At 43.2% G+C, this 22,165-nt stretch overlaps 1 protein-coding gene across 8 annotated transcripts in view; it reads left to right on the forward strand.

The window, feature by feature from the left end:
* The window catches only part of MYOCD (myocardin), a 171,993-nt gene extending 164,153 nt beyond the window's left edge, over positions 1-7,840 (forward strand). For all 8 annotated transcript variants that reach the window (XM_074388194.1, XM_003929257.4, XM_074388196.1 and 5 more), the window contains one exon: positions 1,758-7,840. In XM_074388194.1, the coding sequence (XP_074244295.1) occupies positions 1,758-2,329 (572 nt within the window). In that variant the 3' untranslated portion in view covers positions 2,330-7,840. The remainder of the gene's footprint in view (positions 1-1,757) is intronic.
* Positions 7,841-22,165: the final 14,325 nt, after the last annotated feature.

Genomic DNA, 22,165 nt, shown 5'->3' on the forward strand with positions numbered 1-22,165 from the left:
TCCTTAAATGTTTTCTCTTGCAGCACTATTTTTTTCTATGTTTTAATCCCAATGTCCCTGCCTTCTCAATGATAAGAAAAGAAAAAAAGCAGATAATGAAAGTTTTGTGCTACCTACTCAAAGTGCAGTTCAATTAGTAACCTTCCACTGGATGGTTCATTCATGCTTAAATGTTATTCATGCTAGCAATAAAACATAATCTACATGTTCTTTTTGCTGCCTTTTAATTTTTTTTCATTTATTTACTTAAAAAATATTATGGAGTGTGTGCCTAGGATTTGAAACCACACACATGAAAAAGATGACCCAAGGAGGATGTGTAGATAAAAAGAAAAGAACTCAGGGCAGAATCCTTAAGCAAAAAAAATTTAAAGTTTCAGAGAAGGAGGTAGCAAAGGACTTGGAGAAGAGGTAGCCAGATATCACGCTAGTCCCTGGGATACATCAAACAAAGTCCTGATTTTTATGGAGTTTATGGTCTGGTAAGGGAGACAGACAAGAAGCAAGTGAATGGACCTTCCTCCACTGTAACAGGAGGCAAGAAGAAAGAGATGGGCACAGACATATGTATGTATGAGTTTTGTGATGGAAAGATGAGAGAGTTCACGTCAGATGCCCTCATGTATTTCTAATGAAATATGTGGCAAGGTCAGCAACACGTGAGGATGTGGAAGGGGTGTGTGGAAGATTCAGGGGAAAAAGAGCAGTTATGACTTCATCATGAATGAATTGACTTTTCTGGAGAAACACAGCAGGGTGGTTTTGTAGTCTTAAATGCCAATTGTAGGTCTGACATCAGGAATCTAAAGTGAAACCCAGTCAGCTTACTTCAATTTTTCTCTTGCAACGTTCTGCTGACCCAGAGCATGCACAGAGAAGGCAAATGATCAGGTTCATCCAGGTGTGGGGTTCTGCCAAAAATGTAGGCTGGACAAGGAAAGAGGTGAAGACCAGAGGGGCTGGTGGACAGTGATAACGTAGCAGAGTCTCTGGATTGGCGTGACTGTGAATGGTTGGGAGATTATTGTTATGGGGTGCTGGATAAGTGGCCTGGAGGGATGGCAGAGGATATCGCTTGAAGACAGAGAGTAGAAAATATAGCTTGAAAGTGAGCTTTCAGCGGGATGCAGTACTTGGAGATGACACGCTCCGAGGTGTGTCTGATGGGGTGGGAATGCTGGAATCGCTGGAGTTGAGGAGGCAGTCAAGAGCTGAGAGGCCAGCGTGAACACTGTGATTCCCAAGGATGCTCAGGTCACAGAATGAGAAGGGTTGAAGCGGGGAAAAGGCAGTGGACTAGGAAGTAGAGTTTTCAGTGGATGAGGAGGAATGGCCTGAGGTGTTGGTGTCTCCCTCAAACCCCAAAACTGCTGAGTTGTCGTCAGAAGGAGGGGGAGTAGCAATCAGAAAGTGGCAATTGCATAGCACCTGATCCCTCATCTTCAGGACCTCACTGAGGGTGTCCGGATGGACTCAGTGTTCTCAAGGGACTACCAGGGGGTAGAGAAGGAGTAAGTACAGGAACCTTCAGAGAAGAGGTTAATAGTCACAGAGTGGAACTCCCAGGAGGAAAGGGTTTGGGGAAAGACCGGAGGGAAGATGAATTTGTGGACGACAGAGCAGCTTAGAGATGAGACTGGGTGGTGAGGGGACCAGGGAAGTGTGGCTTCTTCTGGATCTAAGTGTGACTCACTCACATCGCATGGCACGCTCGATCTGAAGTGATTTTAACGAGTCACATCCTGTTTTACTCACAGAAATGCCAGCAGACGCTAGAGAGGATCATTCATGTCTTCAAAAAGTCCCAAAGATACCCAGATCTTCCCGAAGCCCAAGTGCTGTCCTTCCCAAACCCTCGGCTTCCTTTGAACAAACCTCTTCAGGCAGCCAGATCCCATATGATCCCTATGCCACCGACAGTGATGAGCATCTTGAAGTCTTATTAAATTCCCAGAGCCCCCTAGGAAAGGTGAGTGATGTTACCCTTCTAAAAATTGGGAGCGAAGAGCCTCGTTTTGACGGGATAATGGATGGATTCCCCGGGAAGGCTGCGGAAGATCTCTTCAACGCGCATGAGATCTTGCCAGGACCCCTCTCTCCGATGCAGACACAGTTTTCACCCTCTTCTGTGGACAGCAATGGGCTGCAGTTAAGCTTCACTGAATCTCCTTGGGAAACCATGGAGTGGCTGGACCTCACTCCGCCAAGTTCCACACCCAGCTTTGGCTCCCTCGCCACCAGCAGCCCCAGCATCTTTAATATTGATTTCCTGGATGTTACTGATCTCAATCTGAATTCTTCCATGGACCTTCACTTGCAGCAGTGGTAAAATGCCAGATACACCAATGCTACGGAAGACCAATGGGAATTCCACGGGGGGAAGCACACAACCATACCTACGTTAGAATCCAAAAACAAGAAGAAGAAGGGAATTAAAAAGAAGCAATGGAGACTTCTGTGGCAATCAACAAGAACAAATAGAAGTCGTTTTTAAAAATATGTATTCCGTAATAGTTACCAATATTCAGTAACTGTGAATGATTTCAACAATGCATTCAAAAATGTGCTTTCTCAGATTAAGGATGCCAAAAAATATATTTCACTGCCTTTTCAAAGACCAGTAACTTTTCCAGCCCATAATTTTTCTCAGGCGTTGTTGGGGCATAAGCTCACGCTGTAAGCTTTTCTCATGAATTCACTAGACCTGACGTGGAAGGAAAATGAAGTCTTTTGTGAGTACAGGGAAGCCAGACCCTCAAAGGTTATGGAAGGCATACCTGCGACAGAAGCTGCTGCCTAGGGTCTCCATTACCTATCTTTCAAAAGAGAAGCCAGACTCCGCTTCAGTTCAAAAGTTCTTGAGATAGAGAGACAAAACCAATCTATTTCCAGAGAAGCTGAATCAACTCAATGTCCCTCTGCCACAAAACTGCCCACTGGAGCGGTTCTGAACTTATACCCAGGACTCTGTGTGGTCTCTGATAACAGTTAACCTGAACTGAGTCCACAGAACTCCATCCAGAACTTTCTTCTCTTTTAACCAGTGGCCCAATCATTCCCACCATCCCTGTGCTGATAAGTATGTGTCCTAGATGAGAACCCTGAAGAATGAGGACCTTCTTCCCCTCAAGGAGACGCCACAAGCTCCCCAACACAGCTCCCTTTAGTTCCAAAGAATGAAGATGACCAAATGGGCAGAAATATATCTCTAGGGACAGGGAAAAAGCTGTACCAGAGAAAATTCAGGCAGTCCTAGACAATAACATCATTTCACATATCCTGGGATATACACCCTGGGTTCCTACAACAGGACTATTACTTATGGAAGTCCACCTCTCCTTTTGCTTTCTTATCAGTTTCTCTTTCTCCCATTCCACTTTTCCTACAAGGTACCAGTTATTTCCTGTTCCTCTTTTGACATCTTTCTTTTTCTGCCCCAACATTGGGAGGGAAGGACCTCTCAGTTCTCACAAGCTGCCATCATCCTAAGAAAGCCATTTTTGAAAAAAATAACAATCCAGGTTCTCCTGAAGAACTCATTCTCCAAACACACAGTTTGCTGCAAAAGGAAGTTGCAAGAACTTCTTTAGGAAGAAACTGGTGACTTGGTCCATCCGTCACAAAGTTCTTTCTAGTCTCATTTAATTTTCAAGAAATTATTGGTTTGTGTTGCCCTGGGGAAATTGGAAATCACAATATTGTAAAGATAAATATGGATGATATTTACAGGAGAGAATTTCAGTTCTGGGTTTTTGAAAGAATACAGAATCGCACATTGAACATGATGGAAGGAAAAAGACAGTGGTCCAGTGTGCATTCCTCATTACCTCTCGTGGCTTTGGCTGGGAGTTGGAAAAAAACTAAAATTTCAGGACAGTCTCTGTAAGGCTCACTGTGGCTCCAATTCACCGGTTTATATTGTTGCATGCTGTAGAAAGGAGCTAATGCTGTTGTTTTGTTTTTTTATTTAAATCACTAAGGCACTGTTTTTATCTTTTGTAAAAAAAAATGTTGTTCACTGTGCACTTATAGAAAAAATAATCAAAAATGTTGTGATTTTAGAAGCTCTCTTTTTGATAAACCAAAGATTTAGAAGTCATTCCATTGTTAACTTGTAAAAATGTGTGAACACTGAGTGTTTTTGGTGATTGCTACTCTGAAAGCTGCCAGATCTTATTCTGGGGGTGAGATGGGAGGGAAATACACATACACACACAAACACACACATGTGTATAATAGATATATACATATGTGCATATTATATCGGTGTGTGCATGTATCTTCAAAAGCAGTGTTACAGAGTTCTACACCAAAAGCCTTTAGCCCTTAATCTGCTGTGAATGATACCTGGCCTTTCTCACTATGAATTCCTGATTAATCAACCAGACTACACGTTGCCTCTCTGTGTATGACTAAGGACTCCAAACCAATGACTCACAGCTACTTGCTTATCGTGAACAAGCTCATCTTGGCGATGAATATGGACGTGAAAAGACAGAACGGCTTCACCATTAGTAGCTGGAAATGGTATCACAGTCTCTTATAAAGGAGTATGAAAGGAACATGAAAATCATTTTACATTCCTTCATCTGCATTGTGCTTTAACAGATCCACATGGTAAATTTTTTATTTTGCTTTTATGTCAGTCATCAGAACCAAAAATCCAGAGGAAAAAAACTGCCAGCGTTTCCTTTGAAGATGAAGCTATGGGGAAGAAAACCTTATTAACACATTCCACACATTTGTTCATTCCTCAAATGTTGATGTTTCCTTGGGGTCTTGACAAAGCTTGCTGGTCAGTATACTTTTCAGGTGTCACGTTTTGCTGTTTGTATGTTATTTTTCTTGCCCTTCCTTTGGAAAACAAACTCACACTGTGCCCCTACTCTGAGACCCGGGACTGAGTGTTGATTATTTTTTTCCTTGGGTATGTCTATCTGAGAGATGAGACCTAATTAGGAGGCTTCTGTACTTCTCCAGATCATGACTTTTTATGGGGATCTTTTAGGCTATGACCCAGGACAGATAGATATGCCTTACAGTAGACAAAAGATAAAATAGTTCTCATATCCTAACGCAAACCAACACAGTTAAAAGAGCAGATTGCATTTTTTAGTAGAGACAGGGTTTCATCGTGTTGGTCAGGCTGGTCTTGAACTCCTGACCTCGTGATACACCCGCCTCAGCCTCCCAAAGTGCTAGGATTACAGGCCTGTAATCCCAGCTATTCAGAAGGCTGAAGCAGGAAAATCGCTTGAACCTGGGAGGCGGAAGTTGCAGTGAGCCGAGATCATGCCACTGCACTCCAGCCTGAGTGACAGAGCGAGACTCCATATCAAAAAAAAAAAAAAAAAAGAGTAGGTCACTGGGTAACTGCTCTCAACCTCCTTCTACAGTCTCCGCAAACCACATTCACCCTCTGTCTTCATAGCTCAGACATGAAATTTGAGGGAGAAAACTGGAGATCGTTGGGAGAAAATTGGTGAAGTTGGCTGCTTCCAGTAGATCAGATAATCCATGAATTTGTCTCCCACTGAATTCTGTTTTAAATTGTTTTAAACTCTTAGTTGTGTCTTTTGTGACGACAAATCGGGCATGACTAAAAGACGTACAGAGACTTACAAAGATGGTCACGTTCACGTTCCCTAATGCTCTTAGAACCTGAAGATGACCACGTGTAGTTTTCTTAAGACCTCTGAACCCCCGTGGTGATGAAGACTTGAAGACATTTGCAGCTATCCTCAGTGCTGCTGCAATCCGGTAGATTCATCCTTATCCAAAAGAGTCAGAAAACGTATTCGTGCAAGCACTTGCAGTGAGCCCGTGCTTCATAGTCGTGGCCCTGCTTCCAACAATGTTGTTGAGACAACACAAATTCCATTGCAAGGAAGGAAAGAGAGGGAGGGAAGGAGGAACGAGGGGGAGGGAGAGAGGAAGGGAAGACAGGAGATGGGAAGGGTGAAGGAGAGAAGGAGGGAGAAGGGAAGGAAAGAAAGAAGAGAGGAAAGAAAGGAGGGAAGGAAGAAAGGGCCAGACTTTCTGATCTATGTATAAACTTCTCAATTCAGCTAAGATGTCACATTATGAGAAGTAAATCAGAATTTTTTTTAAGGAGAAGTCATTCTGAGCATTACAGTAACTGTACCAGTAATTGAGGAAGCCAAGACAGCCTTCACTTGAATAATCAAGGGTCTGAGAACTGTCAGCCTTTTGCCATTCAAAAGCATTCACTTCCCACCTGAAAAAAAGAATTGATAAAACCTATCCCAAGCATTCAAGATAGTCCTTTCCAAATATTATTTATTTTAAAGTCAGTCAGCTCTTCTAGAAACAGATTCTGGTCTGGCTAAAAACTCCCACAAAAAAATTTACTCTTCCAGTGGCTAATATTTGATGCCCACCATGGGTAGAGCACACAAATCTTCAGCTCTCCAATACTGAATTGATTCAGCACAGATTGTTCAGATTGGAATGACCCAGGGAGTTGTATATCCTACATGCAAGAACACTGAGAATCTCCCCGTTCTCAAACTAGAAACCTTTTACCTATGATAAAAAGAGGTTTTCATTTTTCCAAAAGGGAGGGTGGAGTTGAGGATCACTTTTTAGCTAAAAGCTCTCTCTCACTCCAAATTTCTTGTCTTTTTCTTTGTGGACAAACAGAAATAGTCTATCCCTTGGAGATTTTTTTAACACCTCCCATCATTTGAAACATCCATGAGACTTTGAAGATTTGTTTTGATTGCCAGATACAGAAAGCCCCATGAAAATGAGGAAAGGGCGGAGGAAGCATTTTTGTGTCCTATCCCTATTTATCATAGCAGCTTTATAGACAAAAGGGACACTCACTGGTGAGCATCTGGCCCTTAAAAGAAAAGTGTCTAAGAATATGAAGGCAAAATCTGATTTCCCCCTTCAGTCCTCAGCTGCCTTCCTCACAGGAGGTTACCAATTGCTGGTACACAGTTTGCTATCAGATATCAGATAGGAGAAAAGTTGCAGTGAAAACAGTCTGGGTTCTTGGTTTTCCCATAAATCTAATATAAACTGGGAGATTGGTTCGGGGTCAAAATTGCCAATGCCTTATTAGACAGACGATACTGAGAGACATACAGACCCAGGTCCCGGAACAAGACAATCCTATAGTGCCAAGATTGGTCAGCTGTGTTGAGGAGCTGGGTTTGATTCTAGAGTCCAGGTTTATAGGGAAACCCTGGCTAGATAGAGACTACCCATGGGGAGATGATTTTGAGACAGGATGAGATCTGGGAAGAATGTCATTATCATCTGCCAGGGAAATTGTCATAGGACTCACTGAATGCAATAACATGTGAGTAGGTTCCCTGTCGATTCTGGGAATCAGCGATTTTCCCTGTGGGTTAAGACCAACCAACCCCTGACGTTCTCCTGTGCTTATTGTAACCAACTGTCCCTATCATGAACATTGGAGCATGCATTTCCTAGAAGTGTTTTCCTAGCTCCTGCGTGTTCATGGAAAGAGGGAGTATAATGATGGGGATCCTGGAAGCTATTGTAATGTTTTCCAAAGGAAAGGAACCCACGCTGCTCCCCAGAGTTCCTTTCTGATGGCCCTGCAGTGGGAACGGAGGACAACAGATGGCTGGGTGCTTACAATCCTCCCTCAGTGAAGCACAAAGAGACACTTTGTAAAGAAAAAAAGAGCAAGCATAGGTTCTCTGCGGACCTATGGAGTGGTGTTTTCATGTCGGTCTCCTTGGCTCAATTATGCATAATCAGAAAGAAATGTGGGTTACTGGGAAGAGACAAAAAGCAGTGGCTAAAATACCAAAGTTGGCATGTGTTCTTTTTTTTTTTTTTTTTTTTAAAAAGCATATTTTTTAAATAAAATGTTTATTTTAAAAAGAAATGTAAAGCTTTTTTTTTCTTGGCTGTGTGATGTATCCAGGCCTTGTGCTGTGTGCTATTTATATGCGTTATTTCCCTTCATTCCCACAATGGCCCAGTGAAGTGGTAGCATTATGATCCTCATTTTTGCAAAGAAAGAAACCAGGCTCAGAGGACATCTAAATGGCCTAAAGTTACATGACTGAGAAATGGCAGAGCCAAGAGTGGCAGGCTGTGATTTGCTCACCTCCAAAGCCTCGATCTTAAGCACTGCACACACTGTCTGAACTGATACTTACTAAGGATCACACTAATAAAATGAGAACTTTTGCAAAACAGATTCTCAAGTTATATATGTGCCCGTTAAAATACACACATGTGTATGCAACTGAGCCGATTCAATGTTTTCATCAGTTTAGTAACTGAGCAAATTGAATAATAATGTAGGATGAATTGGATATCAAAAGATCTATATGGATAGACTCCTTGAATAAGACCTAGTGTTTTTTGTTTGTTTGTTTCTTTGAGACGGGTCTTGCTCTGTCACCAGGCTGGAGTGCAGTGGCGCAATCTTAGCCCACTGGAACCTCCGCCTCCTGGGTTCAAGCGATTCTTCCCCTTCAGCCTCCTGAGTAGCTGGGACCACAGACACGTGCTACCACGCCGGGCTAATTTTTTGTATTTTTAGTAGAGACAGGGTTTCACCATGTTGGCCAGGATGGTCTTGATCTCTTGACCTTCTGATCTGCCCGCCTCAGCCTCCCAAAGTGCTGAGATTACAGGCGTGAGCCACTGCACCTGGCAAGACCTCGATTTTTTTTTTTTGAGACGGAGTTTTGCTCTTGTTACCCAGGCTGGAGTGCAATGGCGCGATCTCGGCTCACCGCAACCTCCGCCTCCTGGGTTCAGGCAATTCTCCTGCCTCAGCCTCCTGAGTAGCTGGGATTACAGGCACGCACCACCATGCCCAGCTAATTTTTTTTTTGTATTTTTAGTAGAGATGGGGTTTCACCATGTTGACCAGGATGGTCTCGATCTCTTGACCTCGTGATCCACCCCCCTTGGCCTCCCAAAGTGCTGGGATTACAGGCTTGAGCCACCGTGCCTGGCCTAAGACCTACTTTTTAATCTACTTTTTCCTCTTCAATTTATTCCTGCCTATTATTTTGTCATTGGTGAACATATAAACCACATAGGGGAAATACCAGATGGTGAAAAGAGCCCCGGAATGGACAAACATCCCAAGCCCTAGTTTAGCCAAGAACTAATCTCCCTATCACAGTTCTCTCTGCCCCTGTGTCAGCCTTACTTTCTGGCAAGCTCTCCCGTGTAAAATCAACAAGGTCATGGGTTGCCAGCAGTCCCACACGTAGCAATTCCCGCAACAAGAGAGTTTCTCAGTCCTAAGAGTCGTAGCAGAAATCTCAGTGGTCCCAGCAGGTCATGGTTATCCGTGAACCCATCTCTATGGCCATGAGAAGTAGGTATAATTTTTCCCGGTGTTACCAATAAGGTATTGGTAAAGGCGAATGGGAGAGAGTGGTTAGAAAACCAGGAGACGACAGTATTCCTATCAACAAGGCTGGAGAAAATTTCAGGAAAGAGGGGGGTCTTTAATTCTTTCTAATGCTATTGTGTTCCACTAAGATAAGGAATGAAAAGTATTCATTTGATTTAATAATAAGAAGGTGGTTTGTAATCAAGGTAAGAGCAATTTGGGTACAGTGGTGAGGCCAGGTGGGTGCAGACTGAGGAATTAAAAGGGGTATAAATACATTCACAGGGTCTGGATTCCCTGCTCAGAACTGAACTATGGAATGGGATCATTTGAATCTCATGGACTGACAGTAGGGAAGGTGAGCTTTTCTAAAGGAAAGTTGGGGTGCTAGTACCAAAAAGGGGGCTAGGTGCTGAGAAGGCAGAAATAGTAGATTTCTATGATGTAACTGCTACTTTCAAGAGGTTTGCCATCAAGCGAGGAGACAAGAAAATAGAGAACAATGCGTAGTCTGACAATTAAATGCCAGCAGGGCATTTAATAAAGTCTTGGGGGTGGCGGTGGAGGAAGGATGGATGGTCAGGAAGAACTCTCCAGAGGAGGAAGCCACTAAGCCGAGACATTAATGACACAGGGAGTTAGGCAGGCAAACTGCTAAGGAAAGCAGCACTGCAGGCTGAGGAAATTACCTGTGCAAAGTCCTGAAGAGCAAAGAGAATGGACCATGTCCAGGGGATGTAGAGAGTAGAACGAAGAGGCAGGGATGCTGCTGATACAGCATAAGAAAGAAAAGGTGGCCAGGGCTGTCAGAAGAAAGAACCACAAACAGGGTGGCTTGAGCAACAGAAATGTGCTGCCTCACACTTCTGGAGGCCAGATACTTGGAATCAAGGTGTCAATGGGGTTGGTTCCCTCTGAGGCTGTGAGGGAAGGAGCTGCTCCTGTTCTCTCTTCTTGGCTTACAGATGACCACGTTCACGTCCACGTGACATTCTCCCTGTATCTCCACATCATTTTCGTCATATTGAAACCCCGTCTCGATCTCTTGAGCTTGTGATCCACCTGCCTCGGCTTCCCAAAGTGCTGGGATTACAGGCGTCAGACACCGCGCCCGGCCCACACTTTTCCTTTTTATAAGGGTTCCAGCTGTCTAGGATTAGACCTCATCCTAATGACCTCGTTTTAATGTGATTACCTCTATAAAGGCCCTAGTTCCAAGTAAGGTCATATTCTGAAGTGCTGAGGGTTAGGACATCAACACAGGAATTTTGAGGGAACACAATTCAACCCCTAACAGGAGGCAAGCTTGGGGTCAGACCACAAAGAGCCTCATAAGACACGTTGAGGAGTACAGACTTGTTTTGTTGTTGTTTTTTTAGTTTATTCATTTTACTTTAGGGGCATACTATATCCGGCATTTCTCCCCATGTTATCCGTCCCCACGGTCTCCTCCCTCCCCATCCCACCCCCCGCTGTCTCTCCTCTACCCCTGACAGCTGTCCCCAGTGTGTGATGCTCCTCTCCCTGAGTCCACATGTTCTTGTTGTTCAACACCCACCTATGAGAGAACACATGGTGTTTGGCTTTCTGTTCTTGTGTCAGTTTGCTGGGAATGATGGTTTCCAGATTCATCCAAGTCCCTACAAAGGACACAAACTCATCGTTTTTCATGGCTGCATAGTATTCCATGGTGTATATGTACCACATTTTCTTTACCCAGTCTATCATTGATGGGCATTTGGGTTGGTTCCAGATCTTTGCTATTGTACACAGGGCTGCAATGAACATACGTGTGCCTGTGTCTTTATAATAGAATGATTTATAGTTCTTTGGGTATATACCCAGTAATGGGATTGCTGGGTCAAATGAAATTTCTGTTTCTAGATCCTTGAGAAATCACCACACTGTCTTCCACAATGGTTAGTTTTAAGCAAGACAATGCTCTAATAACCCTTTCACTTTAGAAAGGTGATTCCAGCTGCAGGGTGGACTGGAGTGTCACGAACAAGGAAAGGGCAACATAGTATATTTGTGTGAATTCATCTGATAAATCACTGTGCCCTCCTTATTCTACAGACATGAGAAATGATGAGGAACCCAACATATGGAATTTAGGACATAAAAAATGATGGGGTTTGGGAGGCAGGCAAGAGTAAAGGTAGCAACTTTCACGGCAATAACCCAGCCAAAGGGCAGATGGTGGTGGAAATGGAGAGATGAAGGTAGGTTCGAAATGTGTTCATAGAATGGAAAATATGGGACTTGATCATTGGATGTGGGTGGTGAAAAAGAGAGAGGCTCTGGATTTGGCGGAGAAAGAGCTCAGTTCTGAGCATGTGTTAGCACCATTCACAGAAGTAAAAGACCAGGATGAAGAAGAGTTACTTGCTAGGAAAAATAGCGAATTTAATTTTTGAGCATTTGGTGTCTGTGGGATACTCAAGCCAAAAGTCTTCACTAGAGGGGTATGGAGCTCAGAATGCCTTCAATAGAGAGATAGATAGAGATAGAGAAGGAATCAGCATCCACATGTTATCTGAGATCATGAGAATAGCTATGACCTATACAATATGTGGAGTAAGAATAAAAGCGGATCCTGAGGAATGCCAACATTTAAAGTGTTGGCAAAGGAGAATAAGAGGGAGTGGTTAGAAAACCAGGAGAGGATAGTATTCTTATCACCAAAACTGGAGAAAATTTCAGGAATGGGGAGGGGGTTCTTTAATTCCTTCTAATGCTACTATGTTCCACTAAGAGAAGGAATGAAAAATGTTCATTTGATTTAATAATAAGAAGATGATTTATAATCAAGGTGAGCAATTTGGGTACAATGGTGAGGCCAGGTGGGTGCAGACTGAGGAATTAAAGGAGGTCAGTAAGTGGAGTCAGTGAATCTAGGTGTTTCTTCTCAAGAAGTATGGCAATGTAAGAGGCAGACACACAAGGTCATAGCAGACAGTCAGACATTTGAAGGATTGGTTTTCAAGAGGAGAGAGGTATGAGTTGATTTCAAAGCGAATGAGAATTAGGTAGTATAAGATAGAGAAAAGGAGGCAGAGAATGAGATCCAGGTGAGGTTGCCTTTGGGATGTTGAGGCAGGAGAGAGAGAGGAGGGTGGGTGGAGATGCAGGTCTGTGTGCAGGTCATACAGGTGTGGTGAGAGGACACTGAGGGCATTTTCAGAGGATACTTGAAACAAGATGGAGCGGCAACTCTCACCTACGGGACAGAAGATGAATGAAGTGGAAGGTTTAATACAAATGGATAATGTCTGAGTTAAGAGCTACGGAGACTGATTGGGAGGCGTCGAAGAATGCCTGGGAAGAGTTGGAAAACTTGACTGGAGATCATGCCCTCTGCACAATGGTAGGACTTTTCATCAACAACATCAATAGCCCAAAAGTGGAAGCAGAGAAGGCAGAGAGGCAGGTTGAGCCTAGTTTAGGGTGCTGCAGAAATGGGTATGAAAACAAGAAAACAGAACAAGGAGCTCAGAATATGACTGAAAAGGAAGTAAAATAGTGAATTATGGAATATGCAAAGTAGGATGCTAAAAGTGAAGATTGGAGTCAGAAAACGGTAGAATCAAAAAATTAGAAGTGGACTAAGTATTGACGCAACACTACTAATCATGTAATTGTATTGCCATCATGGTGATCGTAATGTAAACAGTACTCATGTTCATGGTTTAGTAGGAATGATAAGGACTGAAAAGTGCTCATTTGATTTAATAACAAGAAGATTGCAGGTAACCAAGTTGAGAGTAATTTGGGCACATTCATGAGGCTAGATGGGTGGAGATCTAGGAATGGTTCAAAAGGGAAGCCTTAATGCCCACATGTGTAGACTGACAAGAAGTTTGTGTTATCACACTGAAACCCATAACACACCCAAATGTTCAGGCATGTCCTTGTGTCCGGTAATGGGAAGACGGGTCGACTGCTCCTGTTTTTTCTAGTGGAACTGGAACAGAAATATATATTCTTTGAGACTAGAGAACCCTACAATAATCAACTAAGATGGATTGTTTTGAGATGGACCTGGGTGCCTCCTAGCCCCTAGGTGAAGGAATTGGTAACACAGCTGCCAAGAGGGAAATCCAGAGACTTTCCACTTACTCCTGCTACCAGCCTAGGAGGCTCCTCAAAAGGTGTGGTGTTACTCCCTTGGTATCATGCTTAGGCAAGACATTCCCATGCTCAAGTACTTGGACTTCCAGTGGGGGCTGGCAGGGAACTAGTTTTTGAATGGCACGACCCTCTAGAACAGGGTGTTTAATCCCATGGTCTTGCTACTCTTTTCCCAAGCCCAGGGAAAGATTTGAGCTCTCTGCGCCTCTGCTGTGTATCAAATTGGTAAAGCTTCACACAGCTACTTCCCCAGGGTCCGGCAAGGACAAGACACACAAGGGTGACCATATAATTTATCATCTAGAGCACAACACTTTTGTTCAGAACAAATGCAAAATCCTAAAGGAGGCCAAGACAATAGGCATATTCTGAACTATCTCAGGCAAAATAAGGAACATGATCACCCTACAAGGATATAAGCAATTTGAAGGACCTAGAACCTTCATGTACTTTCATGCATCACAGTTGTTCAGCTGACATGCTGCAGGGGCCAGGCTGCTCGTTCTTATCTCTTTCTAGCTGCAAGGTAATTTAATTTAAGTGGCAACCTTGCCCCTTGCTGTCTGACACAAGGTTTCCTTTCTTTTTCTTTTCTTTTTTCTTGAGATGTAGTTTCGCTCTTGTGACCCAGGCTGGAATGCAATGGCATGATCTCAGGTTCCTGCAACCTCTGCCTCGCAGGTTCAAGTGATTTTCCTGCCTCAGCTTCCCGAGTGACTGGGGTTACAGCCACCTGCCATCATGCCTAGCTAATTTTTTAAAATATTTTTTTAGTAGAGACTGGGTTTCACCATGTTGGCCAGGCTGGTCTCCAACTCCTGACCTTGGGTGATCCATTTGCCTCAGCCTCCCAAAGTGCTGGGATTACAGGCGTGAGCCACTGCACCAGGCCCAGGTTTTCTTCAGAAATGAGTTTCCAACCCACTTTTCCCTGCAAGTTCTCTTTAACATTCAATCTTAAGCCAAAGCCTTTTAATCTCTTGGTCTCTGCCCTCCTCAAAACTTCTGGGATTCAAATACAAACCAATCCAACCTTCTTTAACACTACCTATGACAAGAGGCATTTGGAGAAGCAGCCTATATTAATCTGAAGGGTTGGGATGTCTGTCCCAGAAATATAAGGGCCTACCTACCTTACCTCTATACAATCAAGAGAGGTCACTAAACTGAGAACTCCCCACAATAATAACAATCTCCTCCAAAACAGAAGGAGTGGCATGAAGGTGTGCCATGAGGGACCTTCTTGCATTAACTAGCATTAATTCAACGTATTTGCCTAGTATGAAATAAGCCAATTCTACATACACTTTCTCATTTAACGCTCTAAATTCTGAGAGTTGGATTCTACTATAATCTCCATTTTTAACGCAGGAAAAGTTAAATGATTTGCCCAAGAGCGTACAGTAGATGGTAGAGCCAGGATTTGAACCCTAGTGTGCTTGATTCTGGCACTGGTGCTATACTGCCTCCCCATGCTCTAGTGGCTTGGTGTAAGGTGAGCAAGAATATTTTCAGACCAGGAGGCTGTCTCAGAGGAGCATGTCTGAATTTAAGATTCTGCGGAAGAGGAGCTCCCCATGAAGACCGAAAGATGCCTTGGAGATATGTAACTGAAATGAAGCAAATGTGAAAATCATGGGGATGGACAAGGTAAAAGGGCTGGAAATCCACACATTGGGTGGCCCAGCCATGTAGATATCAATATAATCCAAAATGACAGCAGGACGGGGAGTGCGGGAGTAGGTCAATCCAAGCTTAAAAGTTGTCAATGAGGCTAGCGTGGTGGCTCATGCCTGTAATCCGAGCACTTTGGGAGGCCAAGGTGGGCAGATCAGTTGAGGCCAGGAGTTTGAGGCCAGCCTGGCCAACATGGTGAAACCCATCTCTACCAAAAATAGAAAAATTAGCTGGGCGTGGTGGTGCACATCTGTATTTCCAGCTACTTGGGAGGCTGAGGCAGGAGAATCGCTTGAACCCCAGAGGAGGAAGTTGCAGTAAGCTGAGAGAGCACCATTGCACTCCAGGTTGGGTGACAGATGTGACTTTGTCTCAAATAAAAAAAAAAAGTTGTCAGTAAGTGGGGAGGAATAACTGAGAAGTATGAAGATGGCAACAGGAAGGAAGGAGGGGGAGTGGTAGAGCCCCGTAGCATATGCTTCCAATAAGCAGAAGTTCTTACATGAAGGTAGATTAATATGAGTCTATAAGTAGGGGTGAGGCTGTGGAGGATTTTAACCCCACTGCCAAATCCCAAGGTATATGGGAATGGAGAGATAGAGAAACCTTCACTCGAGAGTGTTGAGAACTGATGAGTTCCAGGTACAGATGTTGTAGATGCAGGGATGACGTGGGCTTATTGTAGGGCAGAGAGGAAGTTTGGAAGAAAAAAAGCAGTAAGAGTTTGGACCGGTGGCTAGAGCAGTATGGAGATGAAAGTACAGAAAATAACATGTGATCTGCTGGCGTTTACAGCTAGGCAGGGATGAAGAGCATCAGAGACGTGAGCCATGGTGTGTTTACCCAGCCACAGGGCTGCTGAAATAATTCATTCCAGCAATCTCTCAGTTGCTGACACAGGAGGTGAGTTCTCAGAGAGAACTGACTGCAGCCTGGATTTGTTGTGTTTCTGAGGAAGTCCTGGTCCTGTGAGCAGTCCATGGATGAGACAGAGAGTAAGCAAGAGCTTGGGGATGAATAAGACCTGGGTTTCAATCCTACTGCTATGTAGCACTTGTACAATTTAAAACAAACTTTTTTTTTTTTTTTTTTTGAGACAGGGTATTGCTCTGTCTCCTAGGCTAAAATGCAGTGGCATGATCTTGGCTCACTGCAACCTCCACCTCCTGGGTTCCAGTGATTCTCCTGCCTCAGGCTCCCAACTAGCTGAGATTTCAGGTGTGTACCACCATGCCTGGCTAATTTTTGCATTTTTAGTAGAGACAGGGTTTTGCTATCGTGGCCAGGCTGATCTCGAACTCCTGACCTCAAGTGATCCACCCACCTAGGCCTCCCAAAGTGCTGGGATTACAGGCGTGAGCCGCTGCGTCCAGCCTTAAAACAAATTTTAAACATTGTTCTGAGCCTCAGTTTCCCCACTGGAGAAATGGTGTAAATAATAGTAGCTATCTCTCAAAGCTGTGTAATGCAGATTCAATAGGATATTATTTTCAAAGGACATTCGCCAGTTACTGGCAAATAGTGAACACTGAATAATGTTACCTCTTACTGTAGGTATTTGCAATAAAATGTGATAAGGGCTATGGTAGAAGAAATATAAGGTGATATTAGCGTGTATAGTTGGGGCAATAACATAATTGGAGAACTGGAGTGGGGAGAGTTTCCTAGACATTAAATTTGGCATATCAGTGAGAAGGAGTTCACATTGAGATACCATCTCCCTCCAGTCAGAATGGCTATTACTGAAAGGTCTGGGAGGCCGAGGTGGGTGGATCACCGGCAGTAAAGAGCTTGACACCATCCTGGCCAACATGGTGAAGCCCGTCTCTACTAAAAATACAAAAAATTAGCTGGGCGTGGTGGCACATGCCTGTAGTCCCAGCTACTTGGGAGGCTGAGGCAGGAGGATCGCTTGAACCTGGGAGGCAGAGGTTGCAGTGAGCTGAGACGGCACCACTGCACTCTAGCATGGGTGACAGAGCAAGACTCCATCTAAAAAAAACTCTAAATTAAACAAGAGATGGTGGTGAGGCTGCAAAGGAAAACATAGGTGGGAATGTACATTAGTTCAGCCACTGTGGGAAACAGTTTGGATATTTCTCAAAGAAGTTAGAATAGAACTACCATTGGATCCAGCAATCCCATTACTGAGTATATATCCAAAGCAAAATAAATCGTTCTGCCAAAGCGACATGCACTTGTATGTTTATCACAACACTACTCACAATAGCAAATACATCAAATCAGCCTTGGTGCCCATCAGCAACGGATTGGATAAAGCAAACGTGGTACGTATGTACCGTGGAATACTACACAGCCATAAAAAAGAATGAAACTGTACTTGGCAGTGATATGGGTGCAGCTGGAGGCCATTATCCTAAGTGGATTAAGGCAGAAACAGAAAACCAGATACTGCATGTTCTCTCTTATAAGTGGCAGCTAAACATTGGATACTCACAGCTATAAAGATGACAACAGTAGGCTGGGCACTGTGGCTCACGCCTGTAATCCTAGCACTTTAGAGGCTGAGGTGGGTGGATCACCTGAGGTCAGGAGTTCAAGACCAGCCTGGCTAACATGGTGAAACCCCGTCTCTACAAAAAAAAAAAAATTAGTCTGGCATGATGGTGGGTGCCTATAATCCCAGCTACTTGGGAGGCTGAGGCAGGAGAATCACTTGAACCTGGGAGGTGAAGGCTGCAGTGAGCTGCGATCATGACACTGCACTTCAGCCTGGGAAACAGAGCGAGACTCTGTATCAAAAAAAAAAAAAAAAGATGACAACAGTAGACAATGGGGACTATAGAAAGGGGCAGTAAAGGAGCTTGTCAAGGCTTGAAAAACTACCTATTGGATGCTATACTCAGTATGTGGGTGATGGGATCAATCATACCCCAAACCTCAGCATTACCCAATATACCTGTGTAGCAAACCTGCACACGTATTCCTTGAACGTAAAATAAAAAGTTGAAGCCGGGCGCGGTGGCTCAAGCCTGTAATCCCAGCACTTTGGGAGGCCGAGGCGGGTGGATCATGAGGTCAAGAGATCGAGACCATTCTGATTAACTTAGTGAAACCCCGTCTCTACTAAAATTACAAAAAATTAGCTGGGCATGGTGGCTCGTGCCTGTAATCCCAGCTACTCAGGAGGCTGAGGCAAGAGAATTGCTTGAACCCAGGAGGCGGAGGTTGCGGTGAGCCGAGATCGCGCCATTGCACTCCAGCCTGGGTAACAAGGGCGAAACTCCGTCTCAAAAAAAAAAAAAAAAAAAAAAAAAAAAAAAAAAAAAAAAAAAGTTGAAAGTACAGAAAACAAGCAAAAAAGGAGTCAAAAGTACTCCCATCAGAGGAATTCAGATGTGTAAAGAGACCTACAGGCAAAAGAAATAAGTCACAAGTCGCACGGCAAAAAGCTGCGTGAATTTCAGAACGGTTGTAACAGAGGGAGGGAAGAGCGGGAAGAACTGCTGCAGTATCCAGACAGAAGGCCAGAGTGATGACCGCAAAAGTGGAGGAAGCTGGGCAGATCCAGCAAATATTCATAGGTATTAGTAGAAACCAATGGACTTAGAAATTGATAGAATAGAGAAGGTGGGGTGGAAGAGAGGAGAGAACGGGAAGATTCAAGCTTAGTTCTTGTCTATCTTTACTCCTGTAGCCCTGCCTTTACCACAGCGCCCTCGCAACTGTAGATACTCCATCAAGATTAAACAGAATACATCACGTCCTCTTACAATCATTTTTCTGACCTCTGCATCTGTGTGTGGTCACATGAGATTCTGATGATCAGCCAACCGATGAACTCCCTTGCTCCTCCACTTCCCAGGTATTTTCAGTTCTTGCCCCTGGCACCCACCCTACCTCTACCATCAAAATCGCAAAAGGGAAGAAAGATATCTAAGGTTAACATGCAAGTAATGCATGGAGAGTTACAATGGAAGGGCTCTGCTAGGTCCAGACAGACAGACAGACAGACAGACAGACAGACAGACAGACCTGAACCAGTTTGGAGGTTTGCTCTACTGCTATAGGGGGTTTTCTGGGAACCCAAGAGAGTACATCTGCTGGAGCATCGTGGAGAGGTGCAAATGAGTTGCTTATCATCTAGAATGGCATGGGAGCTGTAGAATTTTCCCCTAGTGCTTATAAGAAGCAGGCATTCGAGTTAGGTGGAAGAGAGATAGACTCATGAAAAAGCTTTATAGTCCGTAATGAGGGTATATAGTGACTTACATAAACAGACATCCAGAAATTTGATGCATATGGACTTCTGAGCAGATGACAGCAAATAAGTATAACAACCCAGGCCTGAAGCTCAACAACCTCTCCTCCACCCTCCAGTCATGGTACTACATAGGACATACCCTCTGCCCCTGAGAAAACTGAGTACCAACACAGGGAAACGGAGATAACTCTTGAATGCCTAAAATTACGTTTTTGCTACTCTGCAGAAAGGGTCTGAAAATGCAAAGTCCAGTCATGGCAAATACACCTGAGTTTGTGAATTAGGATCTGAACCTATTACCCTTTTCTCATTCCTAATGTTGCATATCTATGTTTTCTCTCTTGGACTTGCCATATATTTCTTTTATTGTTTTATCATAACAGTAATTTTTATATCTACTAATCCATTTTGTTTTTATCCATATTCTTTTACTACCTTTAAGAATGTATGGCCGGGTGCAGTGGCTGACGCCTGTAATCCCAGCACTTTGGGAGGCCAAGGCAGGCAGATCACAAGGTCAGGAGTTCGAGATCAGCCTGGCCAATGTGGTGAAACCCCATCTCTACTAAAAATACAAAAATTACCCAGGTGTGGTGGCACACGCCTGTAGTTCCAGCTACTCGGGAGGCTGAGGCAAAAGAATTATTTGAACCTGGGAGGCAGAGGTTGTGGTGAGCCAAGATAGTGCCACTATATTCCAGCCTGGGCAACAAGAGCAAAACTCCATCTGAAAAAAAAAAAAAAAAGAAAAAAAAAAGAGAAAAAAAAAGAATAATTTATTCCTCCACCTTTCTTGATATGAATTTCATATTTCTTATCTTTTTGGGCTTCATGAAATAAAAGCACAATTCATTTCTTTTTTTCTGATAACATTAAAAATATGTACCTCTATGAATTTCTTTTGAGTACAGTTTTGAGGTGAAACTATGGGTTTTTATGCAATATTTACATAGTAATATGTTTCTATATATTCCGTAATTACATTCTTGATTTTCTTTTTGATCTAAGAGATAACTCAGAAGACTGTCTTATAATTTCCAAGTGTTTAAACTTCCATTTGTTAATTTATATGTAAGCATTAATTTTTAAAATATGATACAGACAAGTATACAATCATAAGTGTAGAGCCTGATACATTTTTATAAAATAAGTATTCTTACTATGACCACCACTTAAATCAAGAAATAGGACATTTCTGTTACCGGAACTGTAGAAGCCCTCTGTGTGCCTAAAAGTTTACTACAGCATCCTTTCCCAGCCACCCCCAAGATAAATTCCATACTGATTTCTGTTACCAATGATTCGCTTTGCTTATTTTTAAACTTTATGTAAATGAAATCATAAAGTATATACTCTTCTGGCTTTTTTGCTCAGCCTTCCTTGTGAGATTCATCCATATTTTTATCCATTGTTAGGTGAAGCATTAATATATTCCTTTTTCCTTCTGCGTATACACCACCTTTGTATGATTATGAATTTATACAGTTCATCGTATTGTATTATGAATACACCACCTTTTATTTATCCACTACGTTGTCAATGGAGACTTCAAGTAGTTTCAATTTTTGACTATTACAAATGTTGCCAATACAAACATTTTAGCACATGCCTTTTGTGGTAAATACGCCCACATTTCTGTTGAACAAGTGAAATTCCCGGGTCACGAAGCATACGTACTGCTCAGCCTTAGCGTGTCCTGCAAACACAGCTCTCTAAAGTGCTGTACTGATTTCCCTCCCACCAAAATGTATTATATGAGAGTCTCACTGGCTCTGCACCCTCACCAACACTGGTTTTGCCAACTTCTTTCCATTTTAGCTCTTCCACAGGTGTGTGGTGGAATTTCATTGTCATATCAAAGGCATATATTGGATGATAAACAAGGTCGAGCAACTTTTCATGTTCGTAGGCCATCTGGATAGCCTCTGTGGTAAAGTGGCTACTCAGATCTCTTGTCCATTTCTTCAGAAGGTTTCTCCCTTTTTCCCATTGATTTGTAGGATTTTTTTTTTTTTTTTTTTGAGACAGAGCCTCACTCTGTTGCCCAGGCTGGAGTGTAGTGACACAATCTTGACTCACGGCAACCTCTGACTCCTAGGTTCAAGTGATTATCCTGCCTCAGTCTCCTGAGTAGCTGGGATTTCAGGCACCCACCACCATGCCTGGCTGATTTTTTTGTATTTTTAGTAGAGACGGGGTTTCACCATGTTGGCCAGCTGGTCTTGAACTCCTGACCTCAGGCAATCTGCCCACCTCAGTCTCCCAAAGGGTTTGTATTACAGGCATGAGTCACTGTGCCCGGCCTTGGATTCCAGATTCCATATATATATAGAGAGAGACATAGATGTATATCTGTAGGACATTTCTGTTATCTGACTATATATATATATATATGAATATAGATATATTCATACACACATATATACATGCACACACGTATACACACACTATATCTATCTATCTATCTATCTATCTATCATCTATTTTCTATTTTTCTTTGATACCAGGTCTCACGCTGTTGCTCTGTTTCCCAGGCTGGGGTGAAGTGGCCCATTTCTGTTACCTGATTCCATATACATATATATATGCAAATAGGAGTATACACATAGATATAGATGTATATATCTATATATATATTCATACACACACATATACATGCACACACGTATACACACACATCTATCTATCTGTCTATCTATCTTTCTATTTTTCTTTGAGACGGGGTCTCTCGCTGTTGCTCTGTTGCCCAGGCTGGAGTGCAGTGGCCT

This window comes from Saimiri boliviensis, chromosome 17 (genome assembly GCF_048565385.1).
Source record: "Saimiri boliviensis isolate mSaiBol1 chromosome 17, mSaiBol1.pri, whole genome shotgun sequence".
NCBI lineage: Eukaryota > Metazoa > Chordata > Mammalia > Primates > Cebidae > Saimiri > Saimiri boliviensis.